A 27,156-nucleotide genomic window follows, 5' to 3' on the forward strand; every position below is an offset into this window, starting at 1 on the left:
CAGCAGTGAATTCCACTATTCTGTCTTCCAGGTCACTTATCTGTTCTTCTGCCTCAGTTATTCTGCTATTGATTCCTTCTAGTGTAGTTTTCATTTCAGTTATTGTATTGTTCATCTCTTTTTGTTTGTTCTTTAATTCTTCTAGGTCTTTGTTAAACATTTTTTTGCATCTTCTCAATCTTTGCCTCCATTATTCTTCCGAGGTCCTGGATTATCTTCACTATCATTATTCTGAATTCTTTTTCTGGAAGGTTGCCTATCTCCACTTCATTTAGTTGTTTTTCTGGGATTTTATCTTGTTGCTTCATCTGGTACATAGCCCTCTGCCTTTTCATCTTGTCTGTCTTTCTGTGAATGTCGTTTTTGTTCCACAGGCTGCAGGATTGTAGTTCTTCTTGCTTCTGCTGTCTGCCCTCTGGTCTAGACTTCTTTATTGTGGGGTGTAAAGTAAGATTTAATTGCGTTTACACAATGAATAAAGCGAAAGTGGATAAAATTCCCCTGTTATATTTTAAAACATAATTTACTAAGATTGGTATAAAATACTGTTAATTAGGGCTTCCCTGGTGGTGAAGTGGTTAAGAATCCACCTGCCAATGCAGGAGACATGGGTTTGAGCCCTGGCTGTCTGCCCTCTGGTCTAGACTTCTTTATTGTGGGGTGTAAAGTAAGATTTAATTGCGTTTACACAATGAATAAAGCGAAAGTGGATAAAATTCCCCTGTTATATTTTAAAACATAATTTACTAAGATTGGTATAAAATACTGTTAATTAGGGCTTCCCTGGTGGTGAAGTGGTTAAGAATCCACCTGCCAATGCAGGAGACATGGGTTCGAGCCCTGGTCCGGGAAGTTGCTCCCACGTGCCATGGAGCAACTAAGCCCATGCGCTGCAACTACTGAGCCTGCGTTCTATAGCCCATGAGCCACAACTACTGAGCCGGCGTGCCACAACTACTGAAGCCCGTGCACCTAGAGCCCCTGCTCCGCAACAAGAGAAGCCACCGCAATGAGAAGCTGGAGCACCACAACGAAGAGTAGCCCCGGCTCCCTGCAACTAGAGAAAGCCCGCGCACAGCAACGAAGACCCAACGCAGCCAATAAATAAATAAATAAATAAAATAAGTCTAAAAATAACACGGTTAATTGAATTTGGTGCAACAGGGTGACATCTCTTGGATCCTATTTGTGGAAACCAGGCATAAGTTGCTACTGACTGGCTGTGGAGGAGACTCTTAGCTCTGAAATGGAGTTCTCAGCAGGCGGGACTCAGTACAGGAGGTAGAGAATAATCAAGAGGCTCAACCGCTGTAGAAGTTGATCAAATCAGACTTCATCAAGGACCGTGAGAGTAAGAAAGAAGCAGCCTGGGAAGTTAAGCATGCAAGCCAAGAAATTCTCCGGAAAAAAATAGAGTTTCTTAGAAAAGCAAGGGCATTTTGGGCTGAGTGAAGGAGCTGGAGCAAGATGCGGTGTTCCAGGCAAACACAACTCAGAATTAAAGATGCTGTTGCATTTCCTAGAAGCCCAGATCTGTAGGAAGAATTTCATGAGATGATTCATCCAACACTCCACTTAAAGTAAAAGTGCAGTAGATATAAGGGAATTTACTAGCTAGCAGTGAATCATTTGGGTGTAGTAATTCTGGGAATGGAAAGCCTCAGCGCTTTGGGCCCATTTGGTCAAACTGGTGACAAGAGTGAGTCTCATAAGATCTGTGGAAGACGCTGTCTCCAGGGAACTTAAAAGCTGAAGTGTCCATAGACAGATCAATGGATAAAGAAGATGTGGCACATATATTCAACGGACTATTACTCAGCCATAAAAAGAAATGAAATTGAGTTATTTGTAGTGAGGTGGATGGACCTAGAGTCTGTCATACAGAGTGAAGTAAGTCAGAAACAGAAAAACAAATACTATATGCTAACACATATATATGGAATGTTAAAAAAAATGGTTCTGATGAAACTCGGGGCAGGATAGGAATAAAGACACAGATGTAGAGAATGGACTTGAGGACATGGGTAGGGGGAAGGGTAAGCTGGGACAAAGTGAGAGAGTGTCATGGACACTTTGTTATACAGCAGAAACTAACACACCATTGTAAAGCAATTATACTCCAATAAAGATGTTAAAAAAAAAAAAAGCTAATGTGGTGAAGGAGAGGCCGTATCCATGGTACTCTAAAACCAACGCACACTGTCCTGGCAAACTCTCTCTCATGTTTCCCCAAGCAGTCTCCACAAGTTTAATTTACTTGAGTCGCTCTCAGAGAGCCTCACAGACAATCAAGGACAATCATCAGCTTCCTGTGGTGCTAACCATGGTATCAGGCTGCACTTAGCTCTTGGGTCCTGGTTTTAGGCATCTTCAGGGACCTTCCCAATATCTGTAGAATCACCACGTCTTTGACCATATCCTCTCTTCAAGGGCACAGTCACTGGTGGTGCCAGGTCTACTTCTAACTTGTCACTTTATTTAGCTGTTAAAGGTATATAACACTCATCAGTGAAGAAATGTTACCTCAATAGTGTTTTTGTCACTTCTATAATCCACAGGTTACCACTTATTTAAAATATCTCTAATGAATATACACAAAATGAAAATAATAAGAAAGCTACTATGTTATTTGATGGCATGCTTTATAAGTTTTAAATATTTGACTCCAATGAAGATACAAAAATTTTTTTTGTTTTTTAAATTTCAGAAATTTTAAATTATAGTTGTAAAGATGGGCACTTATGTTTGGGGTACAGTACTTCCGTTATTTTATGATGAAAATAACTTGATTGATTTTTCTAATTTCCAAAGAAAAATTATTCTTTTTTTTCTGTGGTACGCGGGTCTCTCACTGTTGTGGTCTCTCCCATTGCGGAGCAGAGGCTCCGGACGCGCAGGCTCAGCGGCCATGACTCACGGGCCCAGCTGCTCCGCGGCATGTGGGATCCTCCCGGACCGGGGCACGAACCCGTGTCCCCTGCATCGGCAGGCGGATTCTCAACTGCTGCGCCACCAGGGAAGCCCAGAAAAATTATTCTTAAAGTGTTATGTATCCTCAGAGCCATGTCTCCCACAGGGTCTTAATGCATCTCCCAGAGTATGCATACAGCGTCCCCGAGCTTGGCCTGGATTCTGCTTCTCAACAGTTGTGATTCTTTGGGGTTCTTTTCTTAGAATTAGGAGTGCTTAAGAGTTCTGTTAAAAGACAAAATAAAAAGAGATGAATTTGCTCACTTGGAGCAAGAACATATGCAAAGTGCCATAGAACCTATATCTCAGGTATAATATTCTCAAAGTGAAGTTTTCTTTTAAGGTTTAATATTTAAACTATAAAACTGATTTATATGAATGGAGGGAAGCCTATTCTGAGCAGAGTAGAGTAGAATTTGTATATTAATTGCACTTTATACTTACATACAATGTGATACAGTAATAAATTAAGTGATTTGCATATAAATCCCATTATCCTAAAATAAACCTACACTTCGAAGTTTGGCAAGGTGATAGCAGTAAATTTTTTTAAGTCAAGGCCCTGGACAAAGTATTAGTTTCTTGAGGTGGCATTTTTCTTCCGAGGCCCAGGAGACTTTATGTAATATGGAATCATGGAGACTTTGAAGATGAAGACCTATAGCATTTAATTATGTTCTTTTGTAATTATAATACGCATCACCTTGTACAGACTTGCGTAGGCCTTCTAACCTGATAGATATATAGCCTTACTGCCAACACACCACAGAAAAATAACTGTCCCCTTTACGTTTACTCAACACAGCTAGGATTTTGCCTAAGATATTTGGTAAGTTTTCTGTTCTGGGTTCAAATAAGAAAATCTACTCTATGTAGCAAGGGTTCTTAGATATTAGTCACTGGTGACTTCTGGTCAGCTTGGTTGGACAGAAGCCACTGTCAGTCAAAGCAAGCAAATTGGATGATTAAGTTTCCAAGAGAACTGAGTGGCTTAATGCATGAGATCACACAAGGGCATACACACATATGTCATACACACACACACACACACACACACACACACACACACACGTGCTCACAACTCACATCCTCATGATATGCAGAAAATCTACTCTATGTAGCAAGGGTTCTTAGATATTAGTCACTGGTGACTTCTGGTCAGCTTGGTTGGACAGAAGCCACTGTCAGTCAAAGCAGGCAAATTGGATGATTAAGTTTCCAAGAGAACTGAGTGGCTTAATGCATGAGATCACACAAGGGCATACACACATATGTCATACACACACACACACACACACACACACACACACACGTGCTCACAACTCACATCCTCATGATATGCAGTGGGAAAATGAGATTGGGCCGCTGGAGCAAATCCTGCCTACTGTCCTACCTCCAGACTTCACACTCAAAGCATGCTTGCATTTGCTGCTTGAATATTGCCATAAAAAATTGCCTCACTCCCTATTTCACTTGTGTATGTCATGTATCAGGTATGTTTTTTGAGAAGTAGGGATAGTTTTTTAAAATAGGAATAATTATCTTCCAATCATCTTAATCCTAATAATGTGATAGAAAAAATTAAATAAATACAGAGCCTAATTTATGCTAAAACCAATTTTCTATCTGCTGAATTACCTAGAATTTGTCCTGAAGTGTTTATTTTAGTGGGAAATAATTTATTTATCAATAGATAAATGTATTTCAGTTTTCGTGGGGTAGGTGTGCAGTAAGTGATAGCCCTCATTATTCTGTCATTCAGTTATTAAATACCCAGAGTTATAAACATCTTGGGTTTGAATCCCAGCTCAAATCCTTGCTCTGTGTAATTTGGGACATGTCTCTTACAGTTTCTAAGTTTTCTTTTTGTGAAATGGGAATTATATTGTACCTTCTAGTAGACAAAACTTCTAGTTTTGATGAAATAATTCATGAGATTGCCAGCTCAGTGCTTGATAAATAAATATTTGGTAAACAATAGATATAATTTTAAAAGAAAACAGTTTAATGATTCTATTATTCTAAACTCTAGCTTACTAAGAGACTAAACTAGAACTCATTTGAGGGAATTTATATTATTTATTCAAAATATATTGAGTGGAAAAGTTAAAATAAAAGTCACATATCTTAGAAAACTTTGACTTCTTAAAACAAACTGGATATTAGGAATTTAATGAATTTTCAACCTAACCAAAAAATATGAGTACAGACTTTTACAATAATAATAATAGTGGCCATTTACTTTATAATTATGTGCTAAATACTATCAAGAGACTTCTTTACATTATTTCATTCATTCCCCACGGTATCTCTGTGAGGTACAATTTATCATCACTGTTTCACAGATGGAGAAACTTCCCCAGAGTTTCATCGCTAACTACTAGTGAAGTCAGGATTTGAATCTCTACCCACGTGAATCCATGGCTCTGGCACCTTTACCGTATTACCTTGTCTGAAGCGTCCCTCAAGTGCTCACATTTCCTTTGCAGACGGTTCTGAATTAGATCTTAAATTCATTTATCTGCAGGCTAGAGAGGGAACTGCACAGGGGACTTCCTTCCTTCCTACTTCAGGGAGGGCTGTGTCCCTTGTCTTGAGATCTGTGGACCGTTTTAAAGTCTGCCTATCCCTAGAGATAATTCTCCCAGCCTCAGAAAATTGTGTCCATCTCTTGAAAATCATCATCATATGTTTTTCACCAAATGAAAGGATTGTGTCTAGCTTTACTTTCTGAAATAAGTATTATGAAAACAATGCAGTTTTATTTTGTCTGGTTTCCAAATTCCAAAATTATATTTAAAATATGCTTCCAAACTTCCCAAACCTGACTCTCTGGAGATCCTGTCTGACCTCCAGGCAGGCCCATCATGGCCACACTGTCCAGATAAACCTTACCTCAGTGTCTAATCTAGAAACTTCTCTATTTATGCTCTTCTCCAAATATGCTTTTGATATTATATATATGTGTAAAATTTATATTCATTTGATCAGATATATCTATAAATTGTATATTTACTTGATCAAAAATACAAGTGTTTCACCTAGTACCGTGATGTTCTTTTTTTAAAAAAATCAAACTTCTAGAGGTAAAAAGCCACATGCATTAAGGCGCTTAAGAAGTGTATCTGATAGCGTGGTGAGAGAGTTGCCAAGTTGCATGTCTTAAAAATAGCTGGGCTAACTGTCTTCATTAAGAGCTGCTTTGTGTACTGGGTCTTTTCACCATCAACTCTGAAGCCCCAGCTCTTTGCAGGAGGGTGAGACCAAACTGGACAGATTCATTGTTCCCTAGCTGTCTTTATATTTCTTTTCTGTTGGAAAATGAAATGACTGTGATGTTTGAATCTTGGTTTTCCCTTAAAAAGACATTTTATGAGAAGACTGCAGCTTCAGGAAATAAAGGCAGATGCTGTTACAGTTTATGAAAGCGCAGACAAGGCCGGGTAGCTGTTGTGAATTATAATGAACTCTGCAACAGCCCTGGTCCAGATGTAGCATTAATGCCTCAGATACTCCGAAACTTACAGGCATTTATTGAGAAAGCTAAAGAATTTTTTTTTTGTCATTTGGCTTTCTCTCTGCATTATCTAGTTTCATCCAGTTTGCCAGTGAAATTCAGAATTAAGATTAATTTCAGAGTTCTTCCCAAGATAAAAAAAATTAAAATATCTTAGTATGTGACAATTTATTGTCCAAATCGCAACACTAAATGAGGAGAAAAAAAAGTACAATACAGCTTTATTGTAAAAATGGGATATTTCCTTTCTGTGAAATTGTCAAGGTTTATAAAACAAGTATGAGCTCCATGTTAGGAGAAAATACCTCTTAAACAGAGAATCACACACATACTCCTGTATTTCAGAAAATCCTGCAGTGAATAAAGGTACAGTCAAATCTGGATGTAGGATTGAACTTTTTATCATAACCAATTTCTATTCATGGTATAAATGACCACAAAGAAAACGGTTTTGTCAGCCTGCTTCTTGACCTCACTTACTAAAGTTATAAGAATGATACTTGAATTATCAGTGAAAAATGACTGCCTTTACCTGGAGTAAGTCTCATTTAATTGTCCTATCTGTGGACAGTATATTGATACAAGATAGCACTAAAATAAGCAGAAACCCGAGAAGGACAGAGGTAATAGAAGGATAGGAAAACGAAAAAGAGACTTGCTCACTCTGCAGTTGATTTTATTTCTTAATGGTTTCTTATTCCCTCCTAATGCCTTCCACTCGCACCCCAAGTGGAGCAGTTGGCAGAGAACACAACAGATGGATGACAGGCTCAACACATGCAGTGGGTCTGGCACCCTGGCACTCGACTTTTATTTGCTAAACGGTTAGCCAGATTTTAAGAAGCTAGTCTGCTAATGTTCCTATTTGGTTTAATGCACTGTGAGAATCTAGCACACAAATATTAAAATATTGCCATAAAAAAAGATCACACAGTCTCTGTTTCTCTGCGTAGTTTAGTGGCTAATTATTTTAATCTTTAAAAAAAATTTTTATTGCAGTAGAGTTGATTTACAATGTTGTGTTAATTTCTGCTGTACAGCAAAGTGATTCAATTATACATATATATATACATTCTTTTTCATATTCTTTTCCATTATGGTTTATCACAGGATATTGAGTATAGTTCCCTGTGCTATACAGTAGGACCTTGTTGTTTATCCATCCTATATACAATAGTTTGCATCTGCTAATCCCAACCTCCCAATCCTTCCCTCCCTCCCCCTCCTTCCCCCTCTCTCCCCCTTGGCAACCACAAGTCTGTTTTCTATGTCTGTGGATCTGTGTCTGTTTTGTATATAAATTAATTTGTATCATTTTTTTAGATTCCACATATAAGTGATATTATATGATATTTATCTTTCTCTTTCTGACTTACTTCACTTAGTATGATCATCTCCAAGTCCATCCATGTTGCTGCAAATGGCATTATTTCATTCTCTTTTATGGCTGAGTAATATTCCAGTGTGTGTATGTGTGTGTGTGTGTGTGTATACACACACACACACACACACATACCACATCTTCTTTATCCATTCCTCTGTTGATGGACATCTAGGTTGCTTCCATGCCTTGGCGCTTTTGTGAATAGTGCTGCTATGAAAATATGGGTGCGTGTATCTTTTCTAATTATAGTTTTGTCCTAATTATTTTATTTCTGGTGTAGATTACTGAGATACTCAATAGGCAATTTAGAGGTGTAATTGTTATTTTATATAGATGTCTACAAGTTCAGATAATAGAATTTTCTTAATGTGGCTGTGTCTAAAGGAGCTTTTTGCAGCCTAGTCAGGGTTGTCATAGCCTGTGGAAGGTCATGCATGAACTTGTTGGGTAAGAGAAGAAGATTCGAGAGGATGACCACAGTCAGTATCTTTCTTTCGTCCCACCATCACTGCATTTGCACAGATCACTGACTTCACAGCTCAAGAAAAATTGCATCTATTTCATGAATTCTCCTTGACCACCAGGCAGACTTAGCAGCCCTGCACTCTGCTCGCGTAGCACTTTGTTTACATTACCCACATAGTCTGTGTGTCTTGGTCCCCACTGTGACCTCCTGGAGAACAAGGGCTGGGGATCCCTCTCACACCGTCACCCCAGCGCCTGGCCCAGGGCGTGGCACCTCCTTGGTTCTGCATAATGTTTGTTGAGCTGTTCAGAGCTCAAGTCAGTAGAGAAGAGAAACAGAGGAAGATTGTTAGAAAACCATGCCGAGGGAGGATTGGAAAGGCCCCTAAAGGCCACGAGGCTTCGGTCCAAATCTCCTGTACTATCTGCAGAAGCGCACTTCAGGGAATAGGAGGGCCGGAGACTCTCCCATGTCTGGTGAAGCTGACAGGGGTGCTTCCGGGGGTGAAACAGAAATAGAGGGAAGAGTGTGCCGCTCCAGAACTGGCTTTCCATTTCCCTTGGAGACAACGTGCCCTCCCTCCTCTCTCCAGCATAAATCTGTAGGTGATTTTCCTGCCTTGTCCTCCGTGCTAGGTTTGGAAATCTCCTGACTTTCTTACAACGTTGCTAAGGCATGTTCTTCCTCCAGACCTTCACAGCCATTTATCTCAGGTCTAAAGATAAGTAACCAATGCCTTCAGTGCCTTGAAGCTCCAGTAGAAGTAATTGATGCAGAGTAGAACTCTAAATTACTCAGCATGAGGACTACTTCGGACCAGAAATAGTTTGCAGTTACTGGTGTCTCACTGTCTCCAAGTAGGAGCTTACTGATGACACTGTCCTTCTCTTTGTATCTTCAATTATCTCGTGTTAGAATACTTGATTCAGATGTCAATTACTCCCCTCTAGATAGTTCAGTGGATGATTTACACTAAATGTCTTCTGTTTCCCTGGTACTTTTTTGAAGCTTCAAGTTTACTTAAAGACTGCCTTCCAGCTAGTCTCACAAGAAAGTGAAAAGCCCACACACTCATTCTTAACAGATCCACTTTAAGAAAACCGTACTGATGACGGTTTTAGGAGCCTACAAAATCTAGGAGCCTAGATTTTGTAATGGGGTCTTACAACATTGGCCAAGGCTCAATTCCCTAACTTTGCTGTAAGTGGAAAGAAACATTTACGTCCCCAAACCATTTCAAAATTACTTGTTTTTTATTTGAATAACTGCGTATTTTGCACTCCAGTAATTTGAAAAAGGATTGTAAAAATATCCTCTTTGAAAGGAAAACGTAAGGTTTTAGTTGACTACAGGTTCAATGTATGCACAAGCAATTTAGCTTTAAAAAAGCAAGTTGTAGTAATGCAGGTATTGTATAGTATCCAGAACAAGGTGTGTGTGTGTGTGTGTGTGTGTGTGTGTGTGTTTGTATGCCAGTCCTCGTCTCTGTGTGGTTGAGACTGTATCTTCAATGTATGCACAAGCAATTTAGCTTTAAAAAAGCAAGTTGTAGTAATGCAGGTATTGTATAGTATCCATGTGTGTGTGTGTGTGTGTGTGTGTGTGTGTGTGTGTGTGTTTGTATGCCGTCCTCGTCTCTGTGTGGTTGAGACCGTATCTGGAGTGATGTGCTGAATTCTCAGTGCCACATTTTAAAGGACAGTGTGTGCCCACGGAACAGTTACTATAATATTAAGGGACTCCAAACTATCATTTGAAAAATGATTGGATTACTGAATAGGCTTGATGGTGACACAGAGGGATGTCATGTATAAGTCCCATATGATATTTGTCCTGTGTGAGGTAAGACCAATGGGCAGAAATTTGGGAAAGGTTAATTTGGGTTCAGAAGGCATTGTTTCAATATCCATACATCAAATGGTTTTGTTTTGCTCTCCACAATGCAAATTAAACAGCAAACTAGCCTGACTTTAAGAGGCTTTCAGTAGGGTCAGTGCCTTGGCAGGATTCTTTGGTGGAGCTGGTGGATACAAATGTATAAATTTACACCTGTCCCTGTATTTAAGAATGCCCACCTGCTTGTTTTCTAGGTGTGTGCCCTTGCATGTATTTGTGTGCACACAGATACACTCAGGTTAATAGTTTTTGAGAAAGTAGATGTTGGGTTAAGCTGCTACTGACTCCCCACATTTATATTACTATGATTAAAACATGTATTGACCATGAATTACCAATGGTGGGCTGGCTTTCTCTTCTTTGAAATGACCATAAGAATAAGTAATAATAGGGTCTCATTCGTTTTTGTTTTAAATTTGCCTTATTCTGAGCATTCATGTGATAATATATCCCCATGTGTTAGCTGCATGAAGGATCCAACAAATACAAAGAATTCAAAAAGTTTGAAGTTTTCAACCCTATGAAGTACATAGTTTTTTTACTTAACAATTTATTTATTGGAATGAAGTCCCAGAATATAGAAGGAAAAAGTACTCTTCCCTGAAATAAAAGGACTCTGATTGGACGAGATATCGGAAAAAATATATGAGTTATATGCGTTATTCCCTGAAATATTTAGTTGAGTGGCAGGAACTTAGAACCATATAAAAATTAAATCCCGAAAGATTATGGCCTGAGTACAGCAGGCCTGTTGTCGGAATTGTAGAGGTCAAGTTAGTGATACACAAAATCATAATCAGATTTACTTTTGGCTGCCTCCTTTATTGGTTTTCATGCTAGGATTCTGGCATTCCACTTCAGATATTTGTTCCAGCTATTTCACTCAAAACTCAATTTAAGTAAATTTACTCTTAATGAATATGAATTAATTAGTGGGAAAATATTATATACTTCCAAGTGTACGGTAAATTCAAACAGAAGATTGTGTTCCTGGGAAACTTGCTCTAAGTAAAATGATAGGTCAAATTACATTTTTAAATATGGAAACAGTGTTATAAATAGGATCTCAGACTTTTTTTTTTGACATCTTTATTGGAGTATAATTGCTTTACAATGGTGTGTTAGTTTCTGCTTTATAACACAGTGAATCAGCTATGCATATACATATATCCCCATATCTCCTCCCTCTTGCGTCTCCCTCCCACCCTCCCTATCCCACCCCTCTAGGTGGTCACAGAGCACCGAGCTGATCTCCCTGTGCTATGTGGCTGCTTCCCACTAGTTATCTATTTTACGTTTGGTAGTGTATATATGTCCATGCCGCTCTCTCACTTTGTCCCAGCTTACCCTTCCCCCTCCCCATATCCTCAAGTCCATTCTCTACATCTGCAGGATCTCAGACTTTTTAATCAAAGTCTGAATGCCTAACTTTTTAAAGAAAAAAATCACCAAAACATAGTATATAACTTTCTATTTTCCAGGCTTAGGTCTAGTTATAAGGGAATTTTCGTTTTCCTGCTTAATCTGCCTTTCTTTGCTTGGTCTTATTGGTACTAGATTTACAAACTACAGCCCTAGGGAGTGTGATTCTTTATTAAATGTCTTTCAGACAACATGTATTTCCTGCATAAGAAAAGACATTGATTCCAATGTCAAAGAAATCAGGAAAACTAATAGTTTATCTTGTATGCCTAGCTGTGCTTACTTCCGGGAAATGAGCAGTGATAAAAAGGAGGTAAATGAAATCCTTTGATCAGCTTTTCAGAAAGCCACCAGCTGCTCCTAAATCACACCTAAGTTTTTTCCAAAAGCTTTCCAAAGAGGTTACTTTGAATTCTGGAAAGGGTTTTTTAGGTTGCTCTGTGAAGTTGAAGACACGCTTTGTATTACACTAATAACATGGCATTGATGCTATCAGCAGCAATGTTAGATTTTGCCCTGCTTTATATTACACGTATTCGTACATTGCCCATCTGGAGCTTGAATTTGTAATACGAAAGGGACGCAGGCCCTTTGATGGAAAAACCTGTAATAGAAAGTATATGCCAGAGAAACAAATTTTGAAAGTTACAGTAGATACAGGAAACATTGATTATAATTTTCTTTCAATAATGGGCTAAAGGGCTTCCCTGGTGGCGCAGTGGTTGAGAATCTGCCTGCCGATGCAGGGGACACGGGTTCGAGCCCTGGTCTGGGAAGATCCCACATGCCACGGAGCAACTGGGCCCGTGAGCCACAACTACTGAGCCTGCGCGTCTGGAGCCTGTGCTCCGCAACAAGAGAGGCCGCGATAGTGAGAGGCCCGCGCACCGCGATGAAGAGTGGCCCCCGCTCGCCGCAAATAGAGAAAGCCCTCGCACAGAAACGAAGACCCAACACAGCAAAAATAAATAAATTAATTAATAATAAACTCCTACCCCCAACATCTTCTTTAAAAAAAATAAAATAAAATAATGGGCTAAAGTATTGATGGGAAGCCAAAAAAGAAGCTTCTTATTTCCTCCTGTGCTGAGACTGGCAGCACCGAGGAACAGCAAGAGTTTAGAAAAACCAGCTAATGTCTGCTCATCCAGTAATTTTAGGCAGGCATTTATTTGTTGGATAGAATTCAATTTGACCCCAAGCTGCATGGGCACCAGAGCTTTGAAACTGTGATTCAGAGTAAAGAAGGGCTCATTCTGTTGACATAAATTAGGTTTTAGATAAAGTCCTGACAGGAGAAACATAGTCTGTTAATCTGTTAAACAAAATTTTGCTCTTTAAGACTATTTTCTTCTTTAGTTGTTACGCTACTTAGTAGTTTTTTTTTTTTTTTTTTGAGATATAGTCAGAAACAAATATGCTAAGTTATCCCTCAGGGACTGGAAAAATGACAAATGATTTTACATGATTATAAGTTTCTATGTCAGACATCTCTGGTAACTTTGAGAAAATCTGTGAGAAGAAAATAAATTGGTTTCTGAATACCAAAGTTACAGACTTTAAGCTACAAAAGTTTCCCAGTATCTCAAAATCTTTCATATGTTGTTGTGTCACGTGAAGCCAACTCATTTCCTGGAAGAGTAATCAGTGGTGTCCATTGGGCTATCATGGAGCTTGGAATTATGTTTACAAAACAAATTTTTGGTCAGGAAAGAGCAGAGACCAATTAACACTGGCCATAGGAAAACATTTTAATTGCAACAGTCCTAAAACCAGTGTCCATTAAAGAGAGAGACATTCTTCCTGTCAAGGAAGAATGGTACCCAGTTGACAGTGCATCTGGGTGTGACCCTAACCTGATATGTGCCAGAGGTGGGCAATTAGGTGCCAGTCTTTGGAGCACATGACACATGGGAGTGAGCTGTGAGCAAAGAAAAAGGGAAGGAGCTACTGACATTGCTTTCTTATTTCCAAAAAGTATTTTTGGCAGTGTAGACTGTGCCCGTGTAGCTTACCGGATTACAAACCATATCGTGTTATCGTGTGTAACTTGTAATATGATGTAAAACATTATATTGGACCAACCAATGAAAATAATTCTGCTCCTCATGGACAAGTGGACATACTTCTGTGATGAGTAACAGCTCAGTTTCCATAGAATGTTCCCTGGTGTCAAATACTTAAGGTGCTTTGACTATCACTTTATTAAGTGAAATGGGAAGTTTCTAATATATTTGTGGGATGCCTCAGGTCTAGAACTATAACAACTTTTTAAATGATAGAAATATATTTATTACATAGATAAGTACATTGTATTTTATTGATGCCTCAACACTTGGCCACAAAGTTTTGCCTTTAGTGTTTAGTATATTCTGTGATGATAGCAGTTACACTGTGCAGCACAGATAATTTAATCTAGTCAAAGAAAAGCCTTAGTCTTTAAAATATGTTGTGTATATAGCAGTACACTGCTGGCAGAAATGACTAAGCCTTTCCAAAAATGTATTAATTGATGAAACGATAATGATCTCTTTAGGCTTAAACAGAGCATATTATTGCTATTTTAAAATTTGAAGATGTGGTTTTTTCTTCATATATTTGAATTTTATTTTAAAAACTCTAAGAAGTGATATCTAACTTCATTTTAGGTAATACTTAAAAAAAAACCTGTTGTTTCATAAATGTTTGCTAGAAATAAAGCGGGTCAGTAGAATTGTTAGTTTATTTTGAGCTTTCTAAACCTGGAAACTGGGGAGCCCACGTCACATCCTTGAAGCAGCAGAATTCCTGAGGCTCCGCTGGGAATGTGCACATCCTCCCAGGAGTATCTCGTTCTAGCTTGTGTGCCATTTGCAAACCAAGCTTGTCAAAGAGATGGCCCATGCATTCCAGTAATGGAAACTGATAGGCATCTGCTGAAAACCTTTGTACCCAACACAGGAACCAGATGGATGGAAAGAACTCAAAATTCTCCCAAGTAACTGTTTCAAGTAGAACGGCATTGGGCACGTCTTCAAAACTGATCTAAAGGCAATCAACGGGAATGAGAAAGAAAGTAGATATGCTTTATGTATATATAAATATCTTAAATAAATAAACATATATAAATATAAATATATATATATATATATATTTAGTTTCTAGATAAGAGGTCACTTACAAGCCAGAATGAAATCTTTTCCATGAGACAGTGCAGGTGGGTGATTAGGTGCGCAGAGATGAAGTAGGTGAACTTGAATTCCAGGTCTATATCCTGATTGTGTAATCATCTGTAAGAAGATGGTCATAATAGTTGTATCTACCTGATAGATTTGTTGTGAGAACAGTGCCTGGCCCATAGACAGCCTGTGTCAGACTTTAATATTATGCCCAGAGGTTTAAAAGAGAGAAAATAAAATAAAGGGCACTAAGTAGCACGTGGGAAAGCATGGGCTGTGCAGTCTGAGAGGCCTCCATTCACATCTTAGATGATGCTCCTGGTTGGTGACCTTGAGCACGCTACCGAACCGCTCAGAGCCTCTATCTTCTTATTTTCTGAACGCAAGTACTAGTCCTGGAGTTGGGAGATGAGGGATGGGTGCAAAGCCCCCTGTACTTGATACACGCTCAGCATTAGGCTGCCTTTCCTCCCAGCCTAGAACAAGTTGTTAAAAAACACAAAAATTTCTTCATTCACTTGTTTTTTTGTGGCTAACAAAATTTATTCTGTGTATTTCTTTTAGGGCGAAAATGGTTTACATGGAGCTCCAGGCTTACCTGGTCAAAAGGTAAAGAGATTTTTAATGTTTCATATTGGTTAAGAACTTTAACATCTTGGAAGTTGAATGTGCACATAATATAGTGAAGATTTAGAAAATGTGTTTGATGAAATTGAATTCCCTGAGTCAACCAGCACTTGAACTTCCTTTCCAAAGAGACCCCACGGAAGCGATCCCTTCTCAAAGGACCTACTTTAGGAGGGAGCTTTATCAGAGAGGTTTAGCCACATGCTTCTCCGGAGAAGTGGGCAGTGATGCTTCATGGGGGCCCCAGGGGTGAGCACAGCTGCTCTGGGAATGTTTTCACTGTTGAGTCTAAAATGAAGACTGGAACAGGCTTTACTACCTTTGACAGTGTGTGGTTACTTCTTTTCCTTTTTGTATTTCCCAGATTGAGCTAAATGTAATGGTTACAGTGATATAAAACATTAAATATTACAAAGATGCTACAACTAATCTCTTCAAAAAATTCTCTCAGAATGATAAACTCATAATCAGTAGGGATTTTTGCATTGGCTAGAGCGCTTCTTTCTGGGCCTAGAATCTTTCTCCTTACCAAGGTAAACTTCATTTCACCCCTTTATTGTCCATGGGCTGATTTTTCCTCCTGGGAAGAAATATGATTGTAGGTGACCAGCATTATTGGAAACACAGAGACTGGTTTTTTCCAGTTTCCTGAAGGGATGGGGAGCCCCTTCAGGTGGCGCCAGCTGTCATGATACCACCCAGATAATCCCGCCACAGGGGAGAGCATTACTGGTGCAATATTAGATGCCCACCAAAGCCAAGCATATCATTTCTATGCACTGGAGAAGTTTTACAGATCTTAGCAACAGGAAGTCAGAAGTTACTATCGCATCTAGGTTTTGCTCTGTAGCTAAAAATTACCATTAAAAAGATATGCACGTATTTATAGTTACGGCTTTTGAAAAATCTTCCCTTACTTGCTTGATGAAGATACTAAGATTGAACTGGCAGTGATGAAATGGCAAGCTTCTGCATTTCTTCACAGCAGTTCTAGACAAAACCCATTGATACAGCGGGTGCTGCATCTGTGAGTCGAGTTGCCAGCCAAGGGATGTGTAGATTTATCTTCTGGGAAACAGTTTTGGACCTTCCAGCAGCTGTTTATGGTGGCCGCCTCATGCTGGCATTGTGGCCGATGTACTGCGGCGTTCAGCAGCTTTGTGTCAGCTTGAATTAAGAGATCAAGTTAAAGTCTATATTTTAGGAAAAATGATAGGAAAGAGATAGACCACACACTTAGTGGCAAATATACCCAAATACTAACTTACTTTCTTTCCTGTACCTTTTTTGAAGGTAGATAAAGCAGAAGTTATTATTATTATTTTTAATTTTATTTATTTATTTTTTGCTTCGTTGGGTCTTCATTGCTGCACGCAGGCTCTCTCTAGCTGCGGCGAGCGGGGGCTACTCTTCATTGTGGCGCGTGGGCTTCTCATTGCAGTGGCTTCTTTTGTTGCGGAGCACGGGCTCTAGAGCACAGGCTCAGTAGTTGTGGTGCACGGGCTTAGTTGCTCCACGGCATGTGGGATCTTCCCTGGCCAGGGCTCGGACCCTGTCCCCTGCATTGGCAGGCGGCTTCGTAACCACTGCGCCACCAGAAGCCCCAGAAGTAATGATTTAATCGGGTGTGTATGTGTCATAGGGTGTATGAGTATATGTATAATATACACATAGTAAAAAGCAGGCATTCCTTTTCTTACATACAGATTTTAATTACATTAAGTGTCACCTTGTTTGAAGCGCTGCAGATAAAAACTGGAGATAAGAAACCCTCCATCCCTCGTCTCGGTTTACTGAGTGCTTCCTGTGGGTGGAGGGGTGGGTATGGCCCACCCTCAGCATTCCCTTGCCGGCTATGCTGTTGTGAGTGCCTGATGTATATTTGCCGTTCAATGAATATTTGTTGATCATGTGAATGAAACATCAGTATTCTAAATATCTGTGTAGAGCTAAGTGGGAAAATAAGCTTGTCAGATCAGAGAGGTTTTACTTGAAGAACAGGGGGTTTATACCTCTCAGAATCAACACGGTGAGTAAGAGCCCACACCCGTTCTGTACCGGAGAGCCGGGCCATCTGGGTGGGAAAGAGCCTGGCTCCGGTGTCAGAGCCAGAGCCTGAACGCTGGCCTCGTTCATCACACACCTCTCCCTGGGACGGTCTTCCGTGGAAGTCAGCTTGAGAAGGATGTTTCTGCTGGATCTGGTGGAATAAATAGTGGTAGTAATAACAACAGTAATGGCTAAATGAGTCTGTGCCAGGCACACTATTTGATGCATTCAGTTCTCAAAACACCTATGAGAAAGGTACTTTGGTTGCAGAAATTCCGGTTTGGGGAGATTAAATTGCATTGCAAGTAGTGAAGCTATAGGTTTTACCCTAGAAAATTATTCCTTCAGTGTTTAGAAGTGTTTAAATTTTGTATAAGTTAATATTGGCTTCGAGCTTACATTTTAGAAATGGTTTTAGTATATACAATGATTGATTTTTCAATATTAGAAACTATTTTTATTACTTGTGTTAAAAGTAGTGTGCCTGTTATTATACACATCATATTCCTCTTCTACAGGGAGAGCAAGGTTTTGAAGGTAGCAAAGGAGAAATTGGTGGAAAGGTAAAGATCACTTTTCATACTCATTTGTAAAAATAGTGTTCTGGAAAATATTTTGAACTAGAATATTTAACTTGTTTTTGTGCTTTCCATAAAAGCAATTCAGTGATTTTATAGAAATAATTTAAAATATGTGCTTCACTTAAGGTAGACTTACCATATCGATGACTGTCATAAATCTTTCTACACTTGTTTAGGTGGTAGTTATTTCTACATATTTCTAGTTAAATCATTCCATTGATACATAAGTAATTCAGACATTTATTAAGCATTATATTTTTGTGCTGTAACATCATTGATGTGCTCATGAAATGTCCAAGTCTAAATAAATGCTTTGTTTATATGTACACCTAGTTTATCAGTGGAATTTTTCCTGAGGAAATAAATAAGTAGAACTAATTGTAATAGTCAAGGTCCAACAGAAAAGGGATGGCACATTCAAAATAGAATAGTGTGGAAGAATTGAATAAAGGGAATGTTTAAAAGGCAGGGGCAACATTTAGGAAAACCGTAAGGATTGTGCAATATTCCAGACTGGGTTATAGGGAACTCCTTAAACCCTGCCAGGTTACTGGTTACCAGACTTAGAGGTAAAGAAAGCCATGTGGAGAGGGCTGCAGGTTGCAGCTGAGAGAAGCTGTTAACCCCTCCATTCAAGCAATCGTTTCACACATTCACAGCTTTGTACTCAAAGTGTAGAGGATAGAAGTGTCTTAGTCATCCAAAATTTCCCTTCACACAATCATTTGCATTCTTCTGCATTTCATATGTCTAGTTTTATTTTCAAATAGGACAAAAACAGCACCATTCCTTTGTTTCATAAACTGCCATGTAATTGGACAGCCAGAAGGGAGGCTGGAAAGGGGAAGAGATGATCTCAAATTAGACTGTGTGGCCTATGTTGAGTTTTCTGAGCAGTTATCAGTTATTTGCTTCTTCAGTAAGTATTTATAGATAGAATGAGAGCATCTATTATAATTGTAAGACAAATTACACATGTTGTAAACTACTTGCTAATTACTTTTCCTCACAGAACAGTGAGGGGGAAGGAAGGATAGCCATATAATTATCGTATAATTGAAGAGAAGTCCATTGAGTGATGACTGTTTTTTAAGTGGATCCTCCTTCTTAGGAATCTCTTGAATATTTTTGCTTTAGAATAGCCATCATTGCAAGACCATGGCTTTAAATAAATGCTTTACATATTCCTGTTTTATTAATGGTACCTTACGTGTAGGAATAAGTAAGAATAAGCAAGGAAAACAGATATATTCTCTGTAATTTAAAGTCACCATCTCACTAAAATCTTAGTGGCTATTTTGATATTTTAGATATACGGTTGGTATTGCTTAGTAATAAATAGATTCTCACAGGCTATGAGGTATTGAAAAACATTCAGTACATCTGGCTTCAAAGACTTCCCTTCTAATTCCTCATATCTGTTAACTGTTGCCTTCAAATAGTCCATGTCACCAAGAGGTGAAAATATTTATGGAGAATATGATTGAGTAATCAGGAAGAAATAAAGCACCAAGTAGAAAAGACAATGTCTTGAATGAGAATTACAACTTAAATGGTTTATAGTCAAATGTAAGATTCACATAACAACGCTTATGTTAAAAATATGTTCTGCTTTGATTTTTATTTGCCATATATGGGATGTTTGAGTTTCTTCAGTGTTACATGCTGTGTATTATGATAATGACCACACATATTTTTCCATAAGATAAATAGTTGATATCCAAGTATTCGTTTCTAGGTTAGAAACTTTTTGTTTCTAGATTAAACAAGAAAAGTATGTGAGGCACTCATTTCTGTGTGACACCAGAATGAGATTCTTGGACTGCTTGCAACACAAATTTGTTTTCTGAATAAAGACAATCTCATTTGAACTTCAGTTCTTTGTGGAAAACTGAATATATAGTGAAAATAAGACTCACCTTTCTTCTTTAATTACCTTAATGTGGCCTCTACTGTGTTTAAAATTTGACTGTTATAAATGACAAAATTCACTAGTTGCAAAATGAAATAATTCAGGAAGTTGCTGTTGTTCAGAGATATCATATCTACCAAAGCCACATGGCTACTGACCAAAAAAGGAAGTTTATCAACTGTCAAAGAGAAAATACCATATGATGGTTTTCAGGTGATATTTCTATAATCCAGTATAAACCACGTAGAGAAATCTGCTGCTTTTCTTTATGGCTAGAAAACTAGCTTTCAGGCCAGCTTAACCCAAGCTGGACTATCATGGGGTTCCTCAGTGTTTTGAAGATGCTGCCCTCAGTCCAGAAAAGAACCCATGGAACTTGAGCAAGTATAGAGGACCTCCTTTGAAAGCATATTCCTGAGTCTGTCTATAGCAACTTATAACAGGGCAGAAACTCACGCCTCATTACCTTAGCAAACACAGTTCAGCCAAGTCAGTCCTAAAGTGAAAATTATTTGAAGGGGTGGTTCTTTCTCTCAAAGAGTAATTTCTGATGCTGGCAAGACTCTCCCAGAGGACAGCTCTCATCAGGTTTGCCACATTCTGGTTTATCTTAGGAATGACCTCGCTCCACTGACCTGTTACTGGCTGGAGCATCATTCAAGGATCCCTGGATCCCTGACAGCATAGCCCATGAGGCAGGAGAGGGGATGTCTGTATTCTGGCTGAGGAATAGACCCCCAGCTGAGGTCTACATTCTGATTTCTCTGCTTCTATAGGAGTGGTCTTAAACATCCCTTCTTTGGGGGATTTTCCTTAGGTTCCTTCACTATGACTGTAGATGTTATATGGCTACTTCTAGCAGTAAACAAACTGAAGAGTTCACTCTTCTTTTTTTAAAAATTTATTTTATGGAAGTATAGTTGATTTACAATGTTGTGTTAGTTTTTGCTGTATAGCAAAGTGATTCAGTTATACATATATGTACAATCTTTTTCATATTCTTTTCCATTATGGTTTATTACAGGATGTTGAATATAGTTCCCTGTGCTATACAGTAGGACCTTGTTGTTTATCCATTCTATGTATACTAGTTTGCATCTGCTAACCCCAAACTCCCACTCCATCCCTCTCCCCAACCTTGGCAACCACAAATCTGTTCTCTATGTTTGTGAATCTGTTTCTGTTTTGTAGATAAGTTCATTTCTGTCATATTTTAGATTCACATATAAGTGATATATGATATTTGTCTTTCTCTGTCTGACTTACTTCACTTAGTATGATAATCTCTAGGTCCATCCATATTGCTGCAAATGGCATTATTTCATTCTTTTTTATGGCTGAGTAGTATTCCATTGTATATATGTACCACATCTTATTTATCCATTCATCTTTCGATGGACATTTAGGTTGCTTCCATGTCTTGGCTGTTGTAAATAGTGATGCTATGAACATAGGGGTGCATGTATCTTTTAGAATTATAGTTTTGTCCAGATATATGCCCAGGAGTGGGATTGCTGGATCATAGGGTAGTTCTATGTTTAATTTTTCGAGGAACCTCCATTTTGTTTTCCCTAGTGGCTGCACCAATTTACATTCCCACCAACAGTGTAGGAGGGTTCCCTTTTCTCCACACCCTCTTCAGCATTTATTATTTGTAGATTGTTAAATGATGACCATTCTGACTGGTGTGAGGTGGTGAAGAGTCCACTCTTGATGACAGTTATCCCCACTGTCAGCCTTCCTCGTAATGACATAGCCAAACCAACTCTTGTTATACGACCAAGGTAGATGCAAGAGCTAGGCTCTGAATATCACTTTAGAAAAAGGCCATCTGGCAGGGGTTCAATGAAGTGATCATCATTCCTAAACGCTGAGCCCAGATCTTTACTTTAGATCTTTGTGAAAATAGGAGTATTACTTGGTTGCATTTATGAAAAGGAGCAAATAGAAAAGCAAATGTAAACATCTGCTTCATAATAGAATTCAATATTTTAAGTAATTGCTTCAGATCATGTAATTTAGTTTGCTTTTAAAATTCTCATTCTTGTATGTTGTCAATCAAACCCTAACTGACTTAAAGTTTAAAAACTAATTTCTTCAGCATTAAACTTGATCCTGCTGCACTTTACTGTTAACATATCATTTAATTGTGAGAGAGAAGCATCCAGTGGCAACTGTTACTCTCGCCACAGTGTTCCTGACATTTTCTAGCTAAAACGTTGTCGATTTTGGTTCATTCAAGAGTGACATTTAAGATAATATGGGCACACATGGCAGCAAATCTTTACAGGGATCTAAGATGTTTCAGCAACTGTGAAACTTTTCCATTTGATATTGAGATTACCTGGTCTCTTCAAGATCCCTTAAGTTTAATGAAAATAAAAGAGAACAATGAAATTGATTTTTGTCATGAACCATGTGGCTCCAGGAGATGTGGACAGTGTGCAACAGTTCACATGTTCTATAGTGTAGAGTGTTTCATGGTTCAACAGTTTCTGACTTACAGGCATTACCTACTTTCATCATCTTGATCAATGATCTTTTCTTTCACCCTGAGTTAAACTAATAACAATAACCATAACCATAACACTAACAAATGCATATGATTCCTGCTTTAATTTATGTCTGAAAACTTTGGAAAACTGGTTGCTATAAATTTCCAGTGACTTGTGATTTTTATTGTCTTCTTTTCTTGTCTAGGTCCTGAAATGCCATATATTTATTTAAATCAGAAAAATATATTTAAATATTTATTACTCTGGTTTTATAGCTGTTGCAAATACTTTACCTGACAGAATCCACTGGAAAAACATCTAAATGATGCCTATTTAGTTGATTTATTTAACCACGTATTATTGTATTGTATTACTGCAATATAAGGTAGTATAATCTGTAATATAATTTTGTAGAAAATGTGATATTCAAATGAATAAAATTATTAAAATGTCTATTGTAGTGTATGGTTTAAGTATAAGTACGCTTTACTTATCCAAAACTATCTCGGTTATTTATAATTAAGGCATGCATCCGATCATTTGTATTTCTTAATTTTCATATGACATAACTCCAATTTTCATTGGCCATCCTAGAATAAAATATACATTTAGGCTTAGTGTTGATTTTATGAATGATGTGCAGCCTTTTGCCTTCTAGCATTAAATATCATGAGATTATATAGTCAATAAGGCAATCAACAGTAATCATTTGCTACTAGAAACAACAATTATGGCTTCAAATAAATCAAGACCTTTTACACTGGAAGATACTTTCACTTTTCATTAGTCAATTTTCCATCCAATTGTTGTTATGGTAATTGCACATAGAACTTGAGTTGAGAATTTGAAGGCATAGCTGTGGTATTTTTGCCATTTAAAATTTTGTTGGAGAATGAGAAAAAGCCTAAGTGAGTATGCCTATATAATATGCATAAATTATTCTTCAGAACCTTCTGGGGTAGCATCTTGGTCATTTGGCAGGGAACACACATTCCTAGTTTCTGGAGAACCACTCCAGGGAGAGCCTAGACTTAACAGTTCATTGGGGAACTGATGGTGACCTATTGTAGGATAAATGGATTCACATTCCTGTGTCCTGTGTTCTAATCCAGCTCTGCCATGCCAGCTGTGTGAACCTGGACATGTTCCTTGCTGTCTTTACCTTACTCTCCTTTTCTATAAGATAAAGATAATTCATACTTATGGGATTTTTGTAGGAGTAAAACAAGTGCCTAGTAACTAAAAGGTGCTCAGTAAATGTTAATATCCCCAACAGCCAAAATGTGACAAAAATGTAAATATTGATATTTTGAGGAAAATAGATTTGATATAATTACTATGTCTAATTTTTTATTTGCCTAGTATTACTTCCTAATTTTACTTCTAAATAAATAAGCAAAAGACGAGAGGATATATTAGTTAGCTACTGGCGTGTAACAAATCACCCCAAACTTCAGTGGCTTAACACATCATTCGTCTAGCTTGTTCTCCTGTGGTTTAGCAGTTTAGACTGGGCTTATTAGCTCAGTGACTTTGCTCCCAGCTGGTCTTGTCTAGGTTTGCTGTGTATCTGTGCTCAGCTGGTGGGTTGGCTGAGGGTGGCTGGTCTAGGTCAGGCTCTCATGGACAGCATGTCTACTCAGGTGGTCTCCCATCCTCCAACGATTATCCTGGTCCTGTTCTCAAGGTAATGGCAGGAGTCCAAAGAGCAGGCAGAAGCACATAAGGCCTCTCGAGGCCCCTGGTTCAGAGCCAGCATGCCATCAACTCTGCCACATTGTGTTGGCCAAAGCGAATCCCAAACCCAGCCCTGATTCAAGGGGTGGGAAAACAGATGCCACCTCTTGATAGCGACAAAGTCGCATTGCAAGGGGTATGCCTACATAGAGGGGTGAAAAATTGGGCCATTTTTGTAATAAATTGAACACAAATGAGATAAAATTACCTTATTTTAGTATAACAGTTGAATTCTACTTCAGAGCAAAAAGGGTGGATAGATTTAGCAACTTCATTTCCCTTCTCCTTCTCCCATGACTTGCATAGTAATCGTTAAAGTTATGTTTACATAGTGGGACTCAGAGACTGGGTCAAAAGATATTTCCATATTTGAAATGGTAGAGATGCTTTATGTGTAATAGGAAAATGTTATAGAAAGGTGAAATTCTCAATTAGAATGGGAAGGGAGAGATACAAGGTGTCAAATAGCTAAACCAAGGAATGACTTAATACTTTTACATAGTCCCATGTGCTTATTAATTTTAGCTAAAGTAATACTGAGACCAGAACAACTGGGAAAAGCAGGTCAGAGTTGAAATGTATTTTTAGGATTTCACTATTAAAGCTTTCTTGGCAATTATGCTTAGCATTCAGAATGAATGCAAGAATGTTAAATACTGTTATTATAAATATAGCACTTTCCCATCATCACTTTAAAACAACTGTTGACATGTCACCTCACTTCCTGTGAATTCTCTCTTGGATCCCCTTGTAGAATTTGCTGAACATCAGCATGTTGGACAATTGTTTCATTTACCCTGGTAACATGTAACACTTCTGCAACTTTTAGGAAGGGCTTACTTGTTTAATTTGACAGTTGACTCGGAAAATGAAGAGAACAGATGGAGTAGAATAATAACTATGATTTCAAAATACACAGCAATTTATCTGTGGCCAATGCCAATTGGTATGGGAGCAACCATGCCAACTTTCAATTAGCCGTGGTAGCAGGCAGTGGGGAAGTGTAATGGTAATCCCACAGCCAAGCTGGAGGCTTAACATTAGTCTTCACTGACTGTGTGTCGTTTTCTTCATTCTTTACGGGGCTAGTGAATAACTCTAGATTATGTCAAATATGTTGCTACGTCTTTTAATAGTGGTTATAGAAAAAGTGAAATGTCAAAAAAAGAGACATGAAAAAGAGGAGAATAACCATCAAGGGCTGTACTATTTCATGAATATTAGTCTTTTAAAGTATTATTTTAAATAATTGCTTAATATTTCACTGTATGGATATATAATATTTTATTTGACCATTCCCTTGTTGGAAATTTAATTCCTTCTTATTTGTTTTTGTTTCTGTCTTTTTAAATGTTTTAGCTAGTACATGTAATGCAGACTCAGCATACTTTGATAAGCATCTTTAAATATATCTCTTGTTCTTCCTTTAAACTAGATTTCTGGAATTAGAATTATTGGGTTGATGAGTATTGAAAGTTTTAAGATTCTTGATACATATACTCAAATTACTTTCTCCAAAGTTTTTTTTCAATCAGTTTACACATTCATAAGTAGTGGTTGCATCCTTATTCCACCCTCACTAGCTTTAAGTATTGTTTTTCAAATGTTTACAATTTTTAATCAATAAACATTATTTCCCTTTAAAATTTTATTTCTTTATTTATTGTATTTCTTTAACTACATAACATTAAACATTTATACACACAATTCTGTCATATATATTATAAATATTTTCACCTTAAGCTTTGTCTTTAATGTTTATTGTGAATTGATATACAGAAATTCTAAATTTCTTTGTTGACAGTTGGTGTTTCTTTAATGATTTCCTTAATTCCTTCTGTATTTTGATATCCCGTGCTTTCAAGAAATCAGTTAAATATTCACTCACATTTTCTTCTAGTTTTGCTTTTACACATTGTAACCCTTTCTTCTACCTAAATGTATTTTGATGACTGCTATGAGATGAAGATGAAACTTGACTTTTCCTTCAAAACTGTTTCTGATAATAATTTCCTTACACGTTTGTTCATGATGCTTTCTTTATCATGTACTAATTCTTATATACTAAGATTATTTTAGGGGTATGTATTCTGTCTATTGATTACTGTATTGCTGCCACATTATTTTAATTATTTTAGCCCTTATAATACATTTTAACATCTAGCACTGGAAACACAGTTTCATTACTCTTCTTTTAAAATGTTTTCTTGCATACTTTTACCCACTTATAGTGCTACTTGCTACTTGTTTAAATTTGGATGGTTACCCACTCTTTGATTTCCTCATCCTTGAACCGAGAATAGTAATGATACTGATTTTATTGGGTTTGTGTCAAACTGAAATGATGTTGTCATCAAAGGATCCAAACCAGTGCCTGGCATAGAGTAAGATGTTGAAAAAGTGTTTGCTTTTATTTTTGTCTTCTTTATGAATTTAGTTTAGTTCTCCTAGTTCCAAAATATCAATATTACTGTTGGTATAACTACCAATTGGTTTTATGTTAACTCTACACATTGCTTTGGGATAGAGCAGAGTGTGGCTGAGCTTCAGAGGAGTGGAGTCAGGAACTAGGACGCCTCCGCATCCTGTCTTTTCTTCTCTGGCTACGTGATCTCTCTTTTCTGTGAAACCGCTCTGTTCTCTTGTGTTACGTCTTGACTCTGCTCGCTCATTGGTAAACTTAGTATTAGATGGCCACACCCGAGTGGCAGCCTTGTCCCCAGCTTGCCCACCTTCATAATCCCAATGCCAGTAACACACTGCCATCACCAGGTGTCATACCCACATTCCGAGTATAGAGAATCTAGTTGACTCACCTCTGGTTCCATCACCTGAGTCTGGAAAGCCCTGCAGCCAACTCAACTGACTTACAGAGAGTGCATGGGATTTATAAGAAGGGGTATGGGGGTGAGAAAAAAGAAAAAAAAAAGCAGCCATAAATC

The 27,156-nt window shown here is 38.0% G+C and overlaps 1 protein-coding gene across 1 annotated transcript in view; it reads left to right on the top strand.

The window, feature by feature from the left end:
• Window positions 1–27,156, top strand: part of COL19A1 (collagen type XIX alpha 1 chain) — a 342,743-nt gene that overhangs the window by 72,535 nt on the left and 243,052 nt on the right. The window contains exons 9-10 of the mRNA XM_028494726.1: window positions 15,378–15,422; window positions 18,008–18,052. Coding sequence (XP_028350527.1) covers window positions 15,378–15,422; window positions 18,008–18,052 — 90 coding nt within the window. The remainder of the gene's footprint in view (window positions 1–15,377; window positions 15,423–18,007; window positions 18,053–27,156) is intronic.

Source organism: Physeter macrocephalus, chromosome 10 (genome assembly GCF_002837175.3).
Source record: "Physeter macrocephalus isolate SW-GA chromosome 10, ASM283717v5, whole genome shotgun sequence".
NCBI lineage: Eukaryota > Metazoa > Chordata > Mammalia > Artiodactyla > Physeteridae > Physeter > Physeter macrocephalus.